At 43.0% G+C, this 17,928-nt stretch overlaps 2 protein-coding genes across 3 annotated transcripts in view; one reads left to right on the top strand and one right to left on the bottom strand.

Moving 5' to 3' along the window:
* Window positions 1–68: 68 nt before the first annotated feature.
* Window positions 69–12,049, bottom strand: DYDC1 (DPY30 domain containing 1). 2 transcript variants are annotated; one of them, XM_081823994.1, is made up of 6 exons: window positions 11,993–12,049; window positions 8,887–9,049; window positions 8,095–8,196; window positions 2,135–2,227; window positions 1,006–1,062; window positions 69–532 (listed from the first exon to the last, which is right to left on the bottom strand). In XM_081823994.1, exons 2-6 carry the CDS (start codon window positions 9,031–9,033, stop codon window positions 356–358), a joined length of 576 nt encoding a protein of 191 aa, XP_081680120.1. In that variant the 5' UTR covers window positions 9,034–9,049; window positions 11,993–12,049; the 3' UTR covers window positions 69–355. The 2 variants fall into 2 exon arrangements, with proteins under 2 accessions (XP_081680120.1, XP_081680118.1); XM_081823992.1 differs by lacking the exon at window positions 11,993–12,049 and having other exon boundaries at window positions 8,887–9,179.
* The window catches only part of LOC115941494 (DPY30 domain-containing protein 2), a 9,754-nt gene continuing 3,844 nt past the window's right edge, over window positions 12,019–17,928 (top strand). The window contains exons 1-5 of the mRNA XM_081823995.1: window positions 12,019–12,145; window positions 16,062–16,144; window positions 16,446–16,549; window positions 16,852–17,007; window positions 17,351–17,473. Coding sequence (XP_081680121.1) covers window positions 16,861–17,007; window positions 17,351–17,473 — 270 coding nt within the window. The 5' untranslated portion in view covers window positions 12,019–12,145; window positions 16,062–16,144; window positions 16,446–16,549; window positions 16,852–16,860. The remainder of the gene's footprint in view (window positions 12,146–16,061; window positions 16,145–16,445; window positions 16,550–16,851; window positions 17,008–17,350; window positions 17,474–17,928) is intronic.

Raw genomic sequence — 17,928 nt, 5'->3', positions numbered from 1 at the left:
TTGCCACCAAGAATCAATTAGCTGTCCCACCCCCACCCCGGAAATTTAACTTAAAGATTATGTATTTCACCAAAGGATTTTAAATATATATTTTGAAGAAATTTTGAGATTTTCAAAGCCTAAGCCCAAAATATATAAATCACCTTCTGCCCAAGGGCACACTGTGACCAGCTCCTCTCCCATCAGTGCTGACACATTTGCAAGGAGCCAGATATGTACCCACCCTGACCCTTGTGGCTGGCAGCACACGCTCACCAAAGGGCAGAAGGCCCATCAGGAATAGATGGTCAGCACCCAGGGAACTGATTTTCTTTCTCTGACACTAAGGGCCCATTTGCCAACCAACCCTGGCCTCCTATGCACTAGGCTTTCCCAAAGTCCAAAAGAAAATCTGTTTTTTGCCAACCACTTTCTTGAAGATACTTACATCAGATAGTATCGGCTCATCAAGTTCTTCCACTCTGCTCAGGTTAGGTGCCCCATATCGATCACTAATTTCAGCTAGTGTTTTGCCTGAGTCTGATGTTACATCCTACAATTGTTAAAATTCATTTCTAATTTTAAACAAGTTCAAAAGTAAGACACTAATTTTCTTTTGATTTCGCTAAGAAATGTCTGAATTATAACATCAAAATTCAACGTTAACGGAATGCACCACAACCTGTTAATAGAGAATTCTAGAAATAAATGCTAAAACTTAATTAAAAAGTACAGTAAGAAATCTAAGATATATCATTGTAAGTAAGCATATGGTCAATGAATATCTCATGACATTCTGGTTTTTAAAAATACAAACAGAAACCGAATGTCTCATTTTTATCCACTTTGAGATATTGCTTTAAAGCACATCGTACTTGTGAATTTTTGTTACTAGAACACACACTTGGACTATCAATTTTGATAATTTCCTTATAAAAAGTTTAGCTACTAATGCATCAATGTTAAGCTTTGCCTTCTAGGACACTCATTCATTTCACTTAACACAGAATAACTTTTCCTTCTCACCTCTGAATGTGAACTATCTTCACTCTTAGCTATATTTTCTATATTCATTCTCATCTCCTATAATATATAAAAATGAAGAAAAATATTTGAACACACTTTCCGTTTTGATTCCATGTTTTATTTTCAAGAAGTCTTATTTTTACATAATGCTATGATCAATTTAACAGCAAATAGGTCATCACTCTTAAAGGGGTGATGTGATACATTTAGTACAAAACTGCAACTCGCAGTCTCATTTAACACTCGCTACTAATAGAAAGCTATGTTTTATTTATAATTAAACACAACGCCTTAAAAAATGAAATGATCTGAAACGTTAAACCTGAAGCCAAATTATTAGCCAATGTGACAAGTGACAAAACAGAAACCTTTCTTCTCTCATTTTACATCACTGAATCTTCGCTGAAGAGAAAGGGGGTCTATATCTCCATGGATTTATGGGCATATGCGCATGCGTGTATATCTTAGCACACCCTACCGCACTCCGACTAAGATAAGCTCGACATCCTTGTTTTTGTTAACTACATGTTTTTTTAAACTATGTATACAGCTTTGAATTTCTCTTTTTAAGAATCTCATTTTTTTAATTCAATTCGTCCTTCCAACTTTTAAAAAAGTGCTTTACATAATGATGTTCTCGTCTAAGCCATGAATACCCATATTTTATAAAACCTACTTCTGTTTTTAATCTTAATTATGGAATAAATAGAGGAGTCACATATGAACAAGAGAGACCGACCGGCTGGGGGGCGCCTGGGTGGCTCGGCCGGTTAAGCCAAATACCCTCACTATTGCAAAGAACTTAACCTTGCGCACCTGCTACCCCAGTTACAAACAGCTGTGCCTGGATTGGAAGGTTGCAGAGCAGTTTCACACATATGACCGTAGCTGATCCTTACAACAAACCAGTGAGAGACTGTTAGTAATATATTACACTGTTATCCCTCTTTTTCAAAAAGGCAAAATGAGGTTGAAAAAGTTGTAAGACTTGTCTCAGCCACGCAGCTAGTGGGTGGCACGTCTCTGAATCCCACGTTATGACAGCTGCAAGAAATACTTTGAGGGTTCTATGAGGTTTTAAATAAAACAGACTTTTTCTTTCTTTTTTTTTTATAAAACTTCAAATTACCGTCTCTAATTGTTCTTGAGCTGTCTGTAGTTCTTCTATTCTTTGTCTCTCTTTCTCTTGCATTTCCAACTCCAGCTGGAACTCCAGCTGTTGCTGAATATTCAGAAATAAATAAGTCATATTAGCGTCAGATCAATTGCAAGGAATTAACTCTAATCACTCTGAAATGTCCCCGGATAATCAAGTTTATACCTACCTAAATTTCAGAAGCTTACAAGAATAAATGATCACAGCCGCCTAATACTTTAGCTTTTACAAATATTTCCTGAAGTCTAACATAAAAAAGGAAGCTTCTTTAACCACTAATTGGTAACAAAGCACAAGTTGTATAAAATCAAGTTATTTTCTCTGTTCTTCTTGAAGCAACAAATGAGATTGCAGTACTTTTTTTTTTTAGATAAAATCCTTTCAAGCATAGATGGGTGTTCAAAGAGCCAAACCTTAGTTGCAGAAGAGTGCATGAGAAAATCTTAAGTATATTATGCGAAACTATAGATAATCAAAAATATACTGGTCCCAACTCAACATACATGCCACACTAGAATAAGGGTCAGCAAACTAAATTCTGTGGGCCAAATCTGACCCAATCCGGTATTTGTACAGCCCATGAGCTAGGAGAAGTATTACTTTTTCAAATGGTTGAAAAATATTGAAAGAATAATAGTATTCCTGACACTATAAAAAATTCAAATTTCGGTGCCTATAAATGAAGTCTTATTGAAACACCATCATGTTCATTTGCTTATTTGTTGCCTGTGACTGTTTTTGCACAATAGTACAGCTGAGTGGTTGCAACAGGGACCATAGATGGTGCTCTCATCACTTTGTTGCTCAGCGTGCTACAAATCACAGTGACACTGCTGTTTTATCTCAGTAGTTCTTGGAGTGCCACGGTATCCCTACACCACGACAGTTTTTATTTTTTATTTATTTTTTTTAATTTAATTTTATTTTTTTTAAAGATTTTATTTATTTATTCATAAGAGACAGAGACAGAGAGAGAGGCAGAGGGAGAAGCAGGCTCCCAAGGAGCAGAGAGCCCGATGCGGGACTCGATCCCAGGACCCTGGGATCATGACCTGAGCCGAAGGCAGATGCTGAACCATCTGAGCCACCCAGGCGCCCCCACCATGACAGTTTTTAAATTGGTGTGTACCCATCATGCCATAACAAGAGAAGGAGTGGACTTTGAATGGTGCCCCTTTAAGATACAGTGGAGAGTATTTTATTACCAAATTAAACGGCAAAGTATGGTGTTTATTAAGCAAGAATACTTTACTAAAAGAATGCAATAAACATCAATATTACCAGACTAATCACTTACCATCACAGTATTCTCAACTCACATGAAAACAAAGGTCAGACATATTAGAATATTTTAAACAGAATTATTTCATCATAGTAAAATTTCTTCACAAAAATTAAAAATAAAAATGAGGCTGCAACGAAAGCAAGTTTCCAAGTGGCTCATTTGTTAGCCAAGCAAAGAAGTTCATTTCCCAATGGTGATTTAATTAAAACATGTTTGATTTCAGTGTTCCCGAAAAAAACTTAAATTAAGATTATTGCCTTTTGGCGAAAACAGTTGCTCAAAGAGTTGATGACACTGGGAGCAACATCAACAGTCAATTAAAAACAAGGCAAATTATTTTGAGCAATTTTCCTTGGCTCTAGATGGGTAGACAAATGTTCCCAACACTGTTCAGTTGTTGTTGTTTACCGGTATTAATGCTGAGTTTGAAGTGACTGAAAGATCAGCCTCTATGAATAGTCTTCATGGGACAACTACAGGCAAGAGATATTTTCTTTATCTTCTTTCTTTTTTCAAGATTATTTATTTATTTATTTATTTGACAGAGAGAGAGAGACAGCAAGAGAGGGAACACAAGCAGGGGGAGTGGGAGAGGGAGAAGCAGGCTTCTGGCTGAGCAGGGAGCCCGATGCGGGGCTTGATCCCAGGACTCTGGGATCATGACCTGAGCCGAAGGCAGACACTTAACGACTGAGCCACCCAGGCGCCCCTTTCTTTCCTTTTTTTTTAACAGAGGGAGTGCCTGCATGCACTGTGGAGGGGAAGGAGGGAGAGAATCTTATGCTGGCTCCACGCTCAGCGTGGAGTCCAACCCGAGGCTTGATCCCACAACCCTGACATCATGACCTGAGATGAATGAAATCAAAAGTCGGACTGAAGCACTAAGGCGCCCCAAGAAATATTTCCAAAGAAGTTGAGAAACATTAATTCAGTACAACCAGCAGTGAAACCTGCTAAGATGTGTTACAACCAATGGTGATAAAAAATGTGTGTGGAACAGAAAGAGGCTTAGTTGGACAAATTTACAAAGCTTGTGAAAATGCAGTGTTGAAAGCCTGAGGGTATTCACTGTATTATTCAACAGCAGGTGCTCTGCAGAAAATGCTTGAATCTATCATGTGCTATTGAGCCAGCAGTCCCAACAGTGTCCTTCATTCATTCTTACGAATGCAACCATCATCAGTTCTGTGGATTTTCGTCAGAAATAGAAACTGCATAAATCTTGGCTTACCCCAGCACACAGCGGTTGCCTATGGCTTCACAGTGCTGACATGTTACTGTGCATTGTGGGGCTCAGGACCAAGACTGAAATTTTTCGGAATGAGAAGAATCATTCTCAATCACTATTATCAAACCTTAAATGGCTTTGGAAATAAGCTTTGCTGCAGACTTAATAATATTTTTAAGTCAATTCAAACTAAACTTACAAGGCAAATAGCACTTAAACGTAAAACTTAACACCTGGGGAAAGCCATTTCAACAACCAATGTTTGAATCACAATGTCAAGCTGCTTTATACACTTCCCATGTGGTCAAAACCTAAAACAAGAAACTAGATCCCCCCCATTCCCACACAAATCTGCAGCAGGTATATTTCCCGAGCTCAAACTATAGGCCCAGAGTATTTTGTGGCCTTGATTTCAGTGCAAATGAAATTTCCATATCCCCAAATCCAGTTAACTGGGTAATTGAGAAGCTTTTACCAACCTTCAACTGGAAGTAATTAATCTACAAGGTAATGACATGCCAAAAGGCAAAACAAGATAAAAATCTAATAGAATTCTACATATGCATTCCAAGAGATAAATATGGTCAAAATTATATGCACATGGACTGATATCAGCACTTGGCAGGACTAACCTCTCAGCTATTTTCAAAGAGGAAATACTAAAATCTCATTACAGATCAGCATTAACAGATAAATGTTTTCAATCAATTTTGATGATAGGGAACGTTTTGAACTCCAACTAAATGAAATGTTATCTCTAAAAAAATAATTTAATTCTCCTCAGCAGTAAGCCTATATTCTAAAAGGAAAATTGTATTCAATTATTATTATTATTTTTTTTTTTTAAAGTTTTTTTTTTATTTATTTATTCATGAGAGTCAGAGAGACAGAGAGAGAGAGAGGCAGAGGCAGAGGCAGAGGGAGAAGCAGGCTCCCCGCTTAGCAGGGAGCCTGATGTGGGACTCGATCCCAGGACCCTGGGATCATGACCTGAGCCGAAGGCAGATGCTTAACCATCTGAGCCACCCAGGCGCCCTATTCAATTATTATTTTTAAAAAATTTTTATTTCATCGATGTAAACTTTTGTGGAAATTTGTTCTCTCTTGCTGTATCTACATAATATACCATAATACATACATGTCCCAGTATGTCTTGCAAATGCATTTTTAAAAAATAATATATTTTTATAAACAAAGAGATAATAAACAGTGGTTACTATTTATTTACAGAAGGTTGTTAAAGGGAATTTCTTGGTAACCCTGTATTATCCACACTGGGATAAAAGTGATGGGGTAGATCGTTGAAGTGCAAGAACATAGCATTCGATCCACTTTCAGAAACTCGTGGAGGAAGTGAAATGACTAATCTCTCAACAGCACTGCAAAATGCAGTTGTTAAATACCAACCACATTGGTCAACAGAACCAGTTTCTTAACATTTTCAGGAAAATTTCAAAGCTCAATTCCTTTCTTCACACAGGAGTAAAACCATTAGAAATATACTCCAACAAGTCAAACAAACAAACCAAAAAGCTTTTACTTCCTCAGTGAGCTCTTAGGTAGAAAATGGCAGTCAAAGTACTTCTCTGTTCACAGGGCCCTGGGCTTACTAGAGAGTGCCTAAACTTTCAAGGAATTTCAAGTCAATGGTACTGACTGTGAGAACAACAGGGAGGGGACCAGGGTCCTGACACCCCAGCTCACTTGACTCAATGGTGGGCTCAGAACACCTGTCTCTTTGCATCTCTGGCTCACTCTCTCTTAAGCTCTTCTCCAGTGGACCTTCTCTCCACAGGTCCCTTTCTCCTTCTCTCATCTATTTCTGGCCACTACACTGTTTCTTTAATGGGTCATAAAATCTTCTGCAGCCTGTTATTGCCATCTTCCACTCTGGAGCCAATGCTCAGGGTTCAGTGCCCAGGGGATCCCTTCATACTGATCAACACAATACAGCTAGAGAAGTGCTTGATTTCTACTATTGCCAAATTTTACCTAAGTGAGATAAAGTAGATGAGCCAAAGAAAGTCAAGTACCCCCACATTTGTGATGGAATTGTCTTAGGGAAGAACTGCTGAGTTCTCCTCATTCTGACAGGGGACAGATACCAGCTGTAGAAGCTATAAGAGGAAGGGCAGATTCTCACTCAAAGTTGGGGCAATTCTGCAGCAGACGCTCACCCATTTGGATGATTGTTTGACACCCAACTCAATACTCTGCAACCTCCCCATAAGAATAAACCAAACAACTGAAAAATGAAGATTCAGGAGCAGTAAAGTTTTCAACAGCCATATCCATCTCGGGTGCCTAGAAAGTTCTACCCCAGTGTCAGGGACGAGAGGTTAGGCAGAGAAGCTATTTGCCATGTCTATATTTTCCTTTTTATCCACACACCCAAATAACAGGCTTCTTTCCCTTTTACAAGTGTATAGATTTGAGTCGAGACTATGTGGTAGAATGAAAGGGATAACAAATTTCAGAAGCTCTCCATAAAATAAATTAGTCCAAAAGCCACTCTTGAACTTTTTCTATCTAGTTTACAATCCATGACTCATCCCTGAAACCATTCTCTTACCAATATCTTCAGCTCCCCAATCTTGCTACCCCAAACCTACTTCAATCAAAAGTTCTGCCCCTTCCACATCGTCACTCAAATCTCTAGGCCTAAGTGGAGAAAATCACAGAATCGTAAAACCAGACCAAATGGCAACATTATAAATGTCTGGTCTCTAACTCTGACAGGGTACTCAATGCTACCAAGTAAAGCTAAGTTTCCCGGTCAACTCTACCATTCTTCAAAGTTACCATTTTAAACCCTCCCCACTCTCCTCATACCTGCCACTTTATCACCTCATTCTTGGAAGATGATCACAGTCCCTACTTCATAAAGAAGAAAGAGTCATACAGAAACTGTTTTAAACCTTGTGCCACAAAACCTATACATCCACATGTACCTAGACCATCCTCTCCCTATCTCTTAACATCAATCATCCTCTGGCCTCTGCTCCCCCCCCCAAAAAATACCAACCTCCTTCCCCGCAAATCTCCTTGAAAGCATTACCTGCACTCACCATCTCCCTTGTTCCACCCCACCCCATGCACACTGCTCCCTCCAAGGTCACCAGTGGTCTTGAATGAGCACTTTGCTGTCTTGCTCTCACTCAACCAGCAGTAGGCATGGTTGACCCCTTGGGTCTCTCCCCATGGCCTCCATGAGAGCACACTCCCTGGGTATTCCTTCCACCCCACTGCTGCTGTTTCTCCAGCAAAGAAGACACAGATACATAAATACAGAAACAAGAAAATGTAAGAGAGCCATTCCTAACTCATTAGAGATAGGGAGTTTTTCAACATTTGGGTTGCACCACACTGAGGCGGACACCGCTAACTCCAGTCACCCCTGAACTCCCGTGCTTGTCTCACCTGCTGGAACAGGAGCTCCTCTGCTTTGAGCCTCTCCATCATTTTCTGCTCTATCACAGCTAGTTCTCTCTCATGCTCCAAGTCGACCATTTCCTTCTGTCTCTAGCAGTGTTTAAAAACAATGTCACGTGACTAATTTGAGATAGAACAATTTTATAATAAAAACAATCTTGAAAACATGTTAATCACCAACAAGAGGGAAAGGGGAAGCAAATTTTACTCTACCCCATTTAGAAAATGTGTAATAATTTGGGGAAATGTGTGTTTTATTTGGACAAAGAGCATAAAATTAAAATTATACCCTGGGTATGATCACAATTGTGTAAAAAAAAAAGTCTACAAATGTATAGAAAATCTATAGAAAAAAGATTAGAAGAAAATACCTAAAAATCTAAAAAGAGGTCTTCTGTGAAGTATTTTTTTCTTCTTTCTGTTTTTTCATATTGTCCAAGTTTTTCATAATAAATGTACTACTTTTATAATAGAAATAACACTGAACTTCTTAAAAAAGCAGACAAATGGAAACAATTATTTTACGCTTCTAATTTTCTTTTTTTTTTTTTTTTTAAGATTTTATTTATTTATTTAACAGAGAGAAACAAAGCGAGAGAGGGAACACAAGCAGGGGGAGTGGGAGAGGGAGAAGCAGGCTTCCCGCGGACCAGAGAGCCTGATGTGGGGCTCGATCCCAGGACCCTGGGATCATGACCTGAGCTGAAGGCAGATGCTTAATGACTGAGCCACCCAGGCGCCCCTATGCTTCTAATTTTCTAAAACAAGATCCCTACTTACCAGTTGCTCCATGGTCACATTTTCCTTATATTTGTAAATCCACAATGCTAAATATTCTATTGGATCCACTGGGCGAATTCTTGCCACTTCTGCAAGACCTTGAGTTAGACATGTCCCAAGGCACTTCTGAAGATATATCGACTCCATTTCTCACCTCTGACTTCTAAAAGGTAAATGTTTTTGCATTAATGCATGGAATGTTCAATAAAGCACAATAAAAGTAGAGTCCAATGAGGCCAACAAAGCATTGCACCCTGTCATGGGCACCTCCCATCAGGGATGACACAAGCAAGCTGGCTCCATGAAGCTTCTAACAGTTTCCAAAAAGACTCCACAGATGTCACAACAGCTACCACTAAGATGTACTTTCAAAATCCTGATGGCTCTCAAGGCCAAGAGTCAGAAAAGAACAACAAACAAAACCCCAAACCAGCAAAGGGAAGGAAATAACAAAGATTAGAGCAGAAATAAATGATACAGGAACTAAACAAACAAAAAACAATGAAAAAGAAAAGAGTCAGAAAAAGGGATACCGTCATTATTGTGAGATGGCTACATGCCAAGCAGTGCATGTCTCACTCGATCCTCACAACGTGGGTAATAAATCACTGTCATTACCCCTGCTGTGTAGATGAGGAAGCCCAGGCACAAAGAGCTTATAAGTCAACATGGTGAACATGGGATGCATATCCAACTCATGATTCCAGAGTCATTATCTTAATGATTCAGATGTTCCTCCCAAGCCACGAGGGTCAGTTTTAAAAACATCACAATACTCCACCTCAAAAAAACACAAAAGTCCATGAATCTCCAAGGACAAAGGATAAAAAAAAAAAAAAATTCAACCATCAAAGAATAGCATATGAAGCTCCTCACACTTTGGCCCCGATTTCTTCTCAGGCTCACCTCCAGACATCTCTTCGGCCTCCAGCATATCCCGGGCTCTAACTACACTGAACATTCTGCCATTCTGCCAGTCATACCTTGCACACTTCCATCTCCAAGACTTCTGCACATAATTATTCCTCACTATCTCCCAGCTTAGATTTATCTCCTCATCTGCAAAATGTAGGTCATCTCTCATTCCCTGAGCCTTCCCAAGCAATGCAAAGGAAATCCTCCTTCTCCAAGCAACTCACACAGCACCTGTCATCCAGCCTGAGAATCATCTGTGTACACACACATCTGTCCTCCCAAGACAAGTTCCTCCAGCTCCTCAAGGAGTGTGTTTTAATCACAGGGTGGGCACACTGGCTTCCCATGGAGGCAAGTGAGTGAGTTTCTCCACTCTCCCAGTAATGTTCCAGTATATTCAGTTATGAAGATGGACAGGAATAATCTTAGACCAGATTTGAAGGAAGGAAAGAAGGAAGGAAGGAAGGCAGGAAGAAAGGGGAAATGTAGCAACCACTGTACTTCAGGTGCTTTGAAAAAACTGATCACCCTCAAATTACCCTTATGGTATCCAGTCATTTCTAAGAATCTAATGAAATGTATTCATTATTCAACAAATATATACTGAGTACCTGCTATAGGTCAGGCATGAGCTGAATATGAAGGAATAGAATGCCAGCAGGTCTAGTCCTGTCCCTGTACAAATAAATGCACTGAACATTCTGCATAAAATTTCAGAAACAACAACCTCCTGAGGTTCATAAACCCCAATAGTGCTCTCTCTCACTTGATGGTGGTGAGCGTATAAATTGGTAGAGCCCCCACAGAGAGGAATTTGGCAGTATCTAGAAAATTACATAGGTATTTACCCTTTGAACCATTGATCTCACTTCTCACATGTTAACTTGCAAAAATACAGAGTGATGATATATGTACATAGTTATTTTGCACCGTTACTTAAAATAGTCAAACTGGAACCCCATCCAAAAGTTCATCCTTAAGGGACTGATGAGATACAGCCACACAATGGATTACTGTGCATGTATATTATATAAAAGACATGAAGAAGATCTCTAAAACAGGGAGTGATCATAGGGTGAAGTGAAAAAAAAGCAAGATGCAGAAATTGTAGATAGTATGCCACCTTTTGTATTAACAGCAGTGGGGAAAGGAATGTGTATGTGTGTACATAAATGTAGTCATAAAAACTTAAAACTCTACAAACTGGCACGAATGAACTGAATTTCCTTTCAAGCTGGCATTGGTGTCTAACCATAGAGAGAGAAGGATTAGAGTATTACAAACGAGTTTGAGACACAGTATCTACACTGTGCTTCTTCAACGGGATATACTCTCAAGACAAAAATAACTGCAGTGACATCTCAATGTCATCTGAAACGTAAAACAGGTTTCCTGCTGCTGTTCCAGAAAGATAATACATGGGAAAGGGACCATGTCCCCAAGGGAGAAACCTCTGGCCTGAGAGTAGCATCCGATCCGATCGAGGGTCTGTCTCAGATCTATGCATAGATTAGACGAACCCAGGTAAGCTCGTTACTTGACTTCTCATGTTTCCTGTCCATGAAATGGAGGTAATACCCATCTCACAGGTTGTTGTAAGGAATGTTAATTTTCATATACACCAACAGGCATCTCGGCTCAATATAAGAAAGCCCTTTCCCAGAGAAACAGCAACCTCAAGCCTGGAGAGGTTGTCACAAGTAATAGAAAGAGGTCCTTTACCCATGCCTAGGAGAAAGCCCGCCAGCCTAGTGGGACAAGAGGGGATTCGGGATTCGGGATTGCCAGACGTAGCACATAAAAATACGGGATGCCCAGTTCAACATAAATTTCAGAGAAAGAAGGAATGACGTGTTAGTACAGTGTAGTATAATACAAAATCATTCGTTGTTTATCTGAAATTCACAATGAACTGGGTGTCCCGTGTTTTATCTGGCAACCCTCGATTGGGGGCGCTTGGGTTCATTTTCCTATCCTGGGTCTACCGAAGGGACTCTCGCCTTCCCCGTCCCCTCCATCCGGAGCGGCGAGGCCAGCGGAGGAGAAGGGGGGGGGGAGGAGGAGGAAGAGGAGGAGGCGCTCCCCAGGCGCTGCACTAAAACCTCTCTCCGTCCGGAGAAGCCTGAGACCCACACCGCTCACAAGGTCCAACGGCCCAAACCGCCGCCCCGGCGGGAGGCCCGCCAAGTACCTGCCTGGGCGAAGGACGCCAGCGCTCTGGACGCGCACACCCAACGCATGCGCCTACCCTCGCCCCGCGAGTCGCGTCCCGTCGCTAGGCAACGAGCGCGCGCGCCTCAGAACCCGAGACGGCGCACTGCACAAGGGCAGGGCGCGCGGAGGGGTGAGCGCGGGGTGGGGCGCCGGGAGGGGGTGAGGGGTGGAGAACGCGCGGCGGAGAGGAGGGGGTGCGACAGTCGCGGGCAGACGGCGCGCGCGGGGTGTGGCGGGGGCGCCCCACAGAGGAGGGAGTGCCGGGGTGGGTGAGCAGAGACTCGCCACCTGGAGGCTGGGAGGAGCGGGCGGCCGAGAAGAAGAGTCGAGCCGGCTGGGAGGCCGGCGCGCACTGGGAGAGACAGAGGGGCGGCGGGCTCGAGGGGAGGAGCCGCAGGGGGGCCACCTGCTCACCCAGGCGGGAAACCCCCACAGCCCCCCGGCCGGAGGAGACGATCCCCGGAGTTCGACGGCCCGGGATTTTCACGGCTTCGCACCTTTGAGATTGCTGGTGACCTCCGCTTGGTTCCTTTCAGAACCAGCTCAGGCGCCCCCACCTCCGGGAAGCTGTCCAACCTCCACCAAGCCAGAGCCATTGCAGTCTTCCCTGACCTAGTGTTTTGTGTACAGCACTCTGCTAGCATTTCCCACGTTCTGTTTTAATTTACGTTGGGCAATGCTGGGCAGGAGAAGCCTCCTTAAACGTTGGTTGAGACAGTAAGTACCAGAGTGGGCACTGACAGATGGACGGGAGCTTGGGCTCTTGCCTGGGTTAGCAAGAGCCTTCACTGGATTAAGTCAAAAAATATGTCCTGAGCAACTACTGTGTGCCTAGCACTGGGGATATAGTGTGAACAAAGACCATCTCTATGCTTGTTGCCTCGCCTACCGAGTTGCAAGGCCATGAACAAGGAGGGGCAGTGTTAAGCTGACTCCCAGAGGAGCTCTGGGAAGAATAGGCCTGTCGGTCCGCCTTGGTAAGTGTGCCTGGTGTTTGTGGAGAGAGGACTGTAAAAGGCACCCCTTTGGCCCCCTCCCTCTCCTGGCCTCACACTGTGGCTCTGTTATTCTGTCTCTACTGTCTTTGCATCAAGTTTTAGTAACTGTCAGGTCCCCTATTTCATTGAGACCACTGTTGAAAACGTGCAATTTAGAGCAGAGGCTTACTCCAGAAAGCGTTTGCCATACCTACACAGAGAAGCAGACATTTGAGGGTTGGGAAGTGGAGAGCTTTTCTGGAATGCAGAGTTGGTGATCTGTAGATCTGTAACTGAATCACCCAGGGATTTTGTTAGAATGCAGAATCTGAATATGTAAGTGTGGGGTGGGACCTGAGAATCTGCATTTTGACACGCCTCCGGGTGATGCAATGCTGCAGATCATGGACCACACTTGGAGTGACAGGGGACTCAATCCCAGGACCCTGAGATCATGACCTGAGCCGAAGGCAGACACTTAACCAACTGAGCCATCCAGGTGCCCCCCAAATTTAGTGGCTTTAAACACGCATTTATTCTCTTGGCAGTTTTTGAAGCCAGAATCAAAAATGAGTCTTACAGGGCTAAAACCAAAGTGTCAGCAGGGCTGGTTCCTTCCACAGGCTCTAGGGGAGAATCCATGTCCTTGCCTTTTCCAGCTTCACAGGCTACCCACAATCCTTGGCTCAAGGCCCTGAATCACATGACCTTGTCTCTCTCAACTTCCACCATCACATCTCCTTGTTCCCTGTCTGACCTTACTGTGTCCCGATTATAAAGACCCTTGGGATTACAATGTGCCTCCAAGGATAATCCAGTATCATCTTCCCATATAAAAATCCTTCCTCACATCTGCAAAGTCCCTTTTGCCAGACAAGGTAACAGATTTCTTAGGTTCCAGGTATTCAGACACTTTGGGAAGCCATTACTCAGTCCAACCACACTGTGTATTTCCAAAGAAAAATTACATTTTCTTACTCATATTTCAGTGACCCAAACCAGGATATTTAACCTTGATACACTTTTTTGGGGGACGGGGAGGGTGGGGGAAAGGACATGAGGGCAAGCAGGGAGAGGGGCAGAGGAAGAGAGATAGAATCCTAAGCAGACTTCACACTCAGCACAGAGCCTGACGTGGGGCTCAATCTCATGACCCTGAGATCATGACCTGAGCCAAAATCAAGAGTCAGACACTTAACCGACTGAGCCACCAGGCGCCCCAACCTTGATACACTTCTATTATGTCATGTACAATTCACATTCAGTTTCCCCAACAACACTTTATAAAATTCTTTTTTCTAGTTCAGACTCAATCCAGAACCATGTGTTCCATGCATTTGTTAGGCCTGTTTAGGCTCCTTTGATCTGGAATGGTTCCTCCTCTTTTTTTGTCTTTCACGATCTTGACATTTGTAAGAGTACAGGCCAGTTCCAGACTGTCTCAATTTGGCTTTGTTCGTATCTCCTCAGTTAGATTCCAGTTTTGCATTTGGGCAAGAATCCACAGAAATATATTTCATCCCCCTAAGAAGTGCATCCCATCAGGAGACACATGATGTCACTTTGTCGCTTTCTTAGTGATGTTTCCTTAGATCACTTGATTAAGGTTGTATCGGGTGGGGGCGCCTGGGTGACTCAGTCGTTAAGCGTCTGCCTTTGGCTCAGGTCATGATCCCAGGGTCCTGGGATCGAGCCCCGCATCGAGCCCCGCATCGAGCCCCGCATCGAGCCCCGCATCGAGCCCCGCATCGGGCTCCCTGCTCGGCGGGAAGCCTGCTCTCCGTCTCCCACTCCCGCTGCTTGTGTTCCTGCTCTCGCTATCTCTGTCTCTGTCAAATAAATAAATAAAATCTTTAAAAAAAAAAAAAGGTTGTATCGGGTGGGTCTCACCACTGTAAAGTTCCTGTATTTCCTTTTGGAATTAATACATAATTTGTGGGGAGAAACTTTGAGGCTATATGAATATCCTGTTCTCTATCAAATATTCATTGAGTTTTAGAACTCACTGTTGATTCTGGCTTGATGCAGTTATACTATGATGGTTACAAAATGTTGATTTTTTTTTTTAAACTCCATTGTTCTTCCCATGTTTATTAGTTGACATTCTACCTTAAGAACTTGCCTTCTCTCCCATTCACTCACTTACCAATTTTTTCTTATATTGATTCACAGATTTTTTATTTTCCCCAATTAGTTATAATCCATTATAGCCAATACTTATTTCAATGGTCTAATTGCGCTAGATTGGGCGAGTAGCCGCCCAATCTGCTGGCTCCTGTGTCCTTAACCACTTATTTTCTAGCATTTTTCTACTTTGTGGGACAAGAAAATGCTCCAGGCTTCTTGGACCTTTCCTGCCCCAACCTTAGAATTCAGCATTTCTCCAAGGAACCCTGATTGCTCTTAAGTGGTGAAGGCTATTTCAAAACAAGTTCCCTATGCTCAGTGTGCTCATTGCTACTTAAGTGTTTTTGCCTCTAGGCTTTTGCAATGAAAAGAGCTTGGAAATATATAACTTTTTTCTATATACATATCTATGTATCTTTCCTTCCTTAAACTGAAAAACACCTCCAGAAAATGTTAAGACTGGAACCGAGCCTTTATCATTCACTTTTTTATTAACTCTTTTGGACTTAAAATGTGTAAACTTCAGAAATATGGAGGTGATCAGAAATAGGTGTTAGTCCATTGTATGTCACAGTCTTCCACTATAATAGCTAATATTTATGAAACACGTACCAGGGCACCTGGGTGGCTCAATCAGTTAAGAGTCTGCCTTCAGCTCAGCTCATGATCCCAGGGTCCTGGGATGGAGCCCCACATCAAGCCCTGCATCAGGCTCTCTGCTCAGTGGAGAGCCTTCTTCTCCCTCTCCCTCTGCCCCTCCCCTCTGCTCGTGCTCTCTCTCACACACTCTCTCTCTCTCTCTCAAATAAGTAAAAAAATCTAAAATATATATGTATATATTTATTAAACACCATGTGCCAGGCTAAGTGCTTTACATGTATTTGTTATCTCTTCTAACCCCCACAATTTTGAGGCCCATATCTTTATTATTTTGTTCTACAGATGAGAAAACCAAGGCTCAGAGAGACCGGATGACTTGTTGAAGATCACACAGCTATAAGCGGCAGCACCAGGACTGGAACTAGGTCTGTCTGTTCCCGGAGTCTGTGTTCAGACCGCGGCTCTACACGGCCACCCCTAACTTATGGTCTGACTCAGGCTACGTTGCCTCCAGCTCTGGAAATCTGATTAATAGTAAATGCCGGGGCATCAGCTCAACCTCAAGTAGTTTCTTGCTTGAGCACTAGAGTAGAATAGTGTGTTACACACTGGGAAAGCTCATGAGCACGGGTAGCTACAGTGCCTGCCATCCTCCCTCCCTCTGCTCCCCAGGGCTGCTCCGTGGCCCCTTCTGAAATAACTAAGCCTCTCTTATCTATGTCACAGATAACTGTACCTTCCAACTTCACAATAGCACAGCTTGCTGGGTCCTTAGAGCCCCTCTTGGGACCTCCAGCCTGCGAAATTATTTCCTCCCTAGAGATGTGTGGGTAAGTGGAGACCTTAGCCACCCCTAACCACAACTATATCAAGCTCCCCTCTGGCCTCATGACCCCCAGGACCTATTTATTATCTGACCTAAGACAGTCGGAGAGCTTTAAAAAAAAAAAAAAAGTCCATTTAAATGTAAGAGCAATTGGCAAGTATATATTTACTGTTTCTTTTGGGAAGGGTGGCATCCAGAAGTATCTCATATGTATCCTGAAATGAATCCGAATTGACTAGCATGTGTCTATTTTAAAAATCAGATTCGATTTATAAAGTAGTGTGACCCCGCTGTGCTGTTTGCCAGGCCCACAGGATGGAAACGGACTACCTGAAGAGGTGCTTTGGCAATTGCCTGAGCCAGGCACTGGCAGAGGTGGCGAAAGTTCGGCCCAGTGACCCCGTCGAGTACCTGGCTCACTGGCTTTATCATTACAGGAAAATCACTAAAGCAAAAGAAGAGGTGTGTATGTGCTCAGAGCCATCTTGGGGAGGGCTTTCCAGCTTTCTCACGGTAATTTGAAATCCAAAGCAAGATTCCAGAGCTAGCCCAGAAAGTTTCTTGGTTTGTTCGACTTGCGAGATCCCTTAGGCCCAGATATTCCTGAAGAGTGGGGAGTCTGGGGGCTGAAGAAGGACTCCAACTCAGAGGAGTTGAGGGATTGGTGGGTTTGGAGCTACTAGCAGGCAAAAGCTGGTCATAGGAGCAAACAGGGCCCCAGGCCTGTGGTCTGTGCCAGTGAGAGCAAGCCCATTTGTACAGGCTTCCCAGGGGCCGACTTGACTCAGCTCCCCTCTCACCTCAGGAGAGCCAGGAGATGATCCAGCTGAAGGAAGAACACGACAATAGCCTCAAAGAAACCAAAATGACAGAAATGCCGAAGCAAGAAGAGTGTCAGATTCAACAGCAGTATGCAAAGTGCCACAAGGTAGGGAGGGAGGAACCCAGCAGCGGGCAGGTGCACAGCCCAGAGCTGGATACCAGGAAATCCACAGGCCAGCGAGGCTGCAGCACCCAGCGGACTGAGGCTCCAGAGCTTGCTTCTCTCCGTCTTCTTATGTTTATATGTCCCCAATCTTATTGACAATCCTGGTCAAGGAAAAAAGGAAATGTCGAAAGGCAATTCCATTTTAGATTTCAGGAAATACCTTAGATGTTACTCATTTTAAAAAATCAGATTTTTAGGGCGCCTGGGTGGCTCAGTCGGTTAAGCGACTGCCTTCGGCTCAGGTCATGATCCTGGAGTCCCGGGATCGAGTCCCGCATCGGGCTCCCTGCTCGGCGGGGAGTCTGCTTCTCCCTCTGACCCTCCTCCCTCTCGTGCTCTCTGTCTCTCATTCTCTCTCTCTCAAATAAATAAATAAAATCTTAAAAAAAAAAAAA

This window comes from Leptonychotes weddellii, chromosome 6 (genome assembly GCF_054177405.1).
Source record: "Leptonychotes weddellii isolate Sample4059 chromosome 6, ASM5417740v2, whole genome shotgun sequence".
NCBI lineage: Eukaryota > Metazoa > Chordata > Mammalia > Carnivora > Phocidae > Leptonychotes > Leptonychotes weddellii.
Note: the sequence above shows the minus strand (reverse complement) of the source record. Positions and strands in the feature narration are given on the sequence as shown.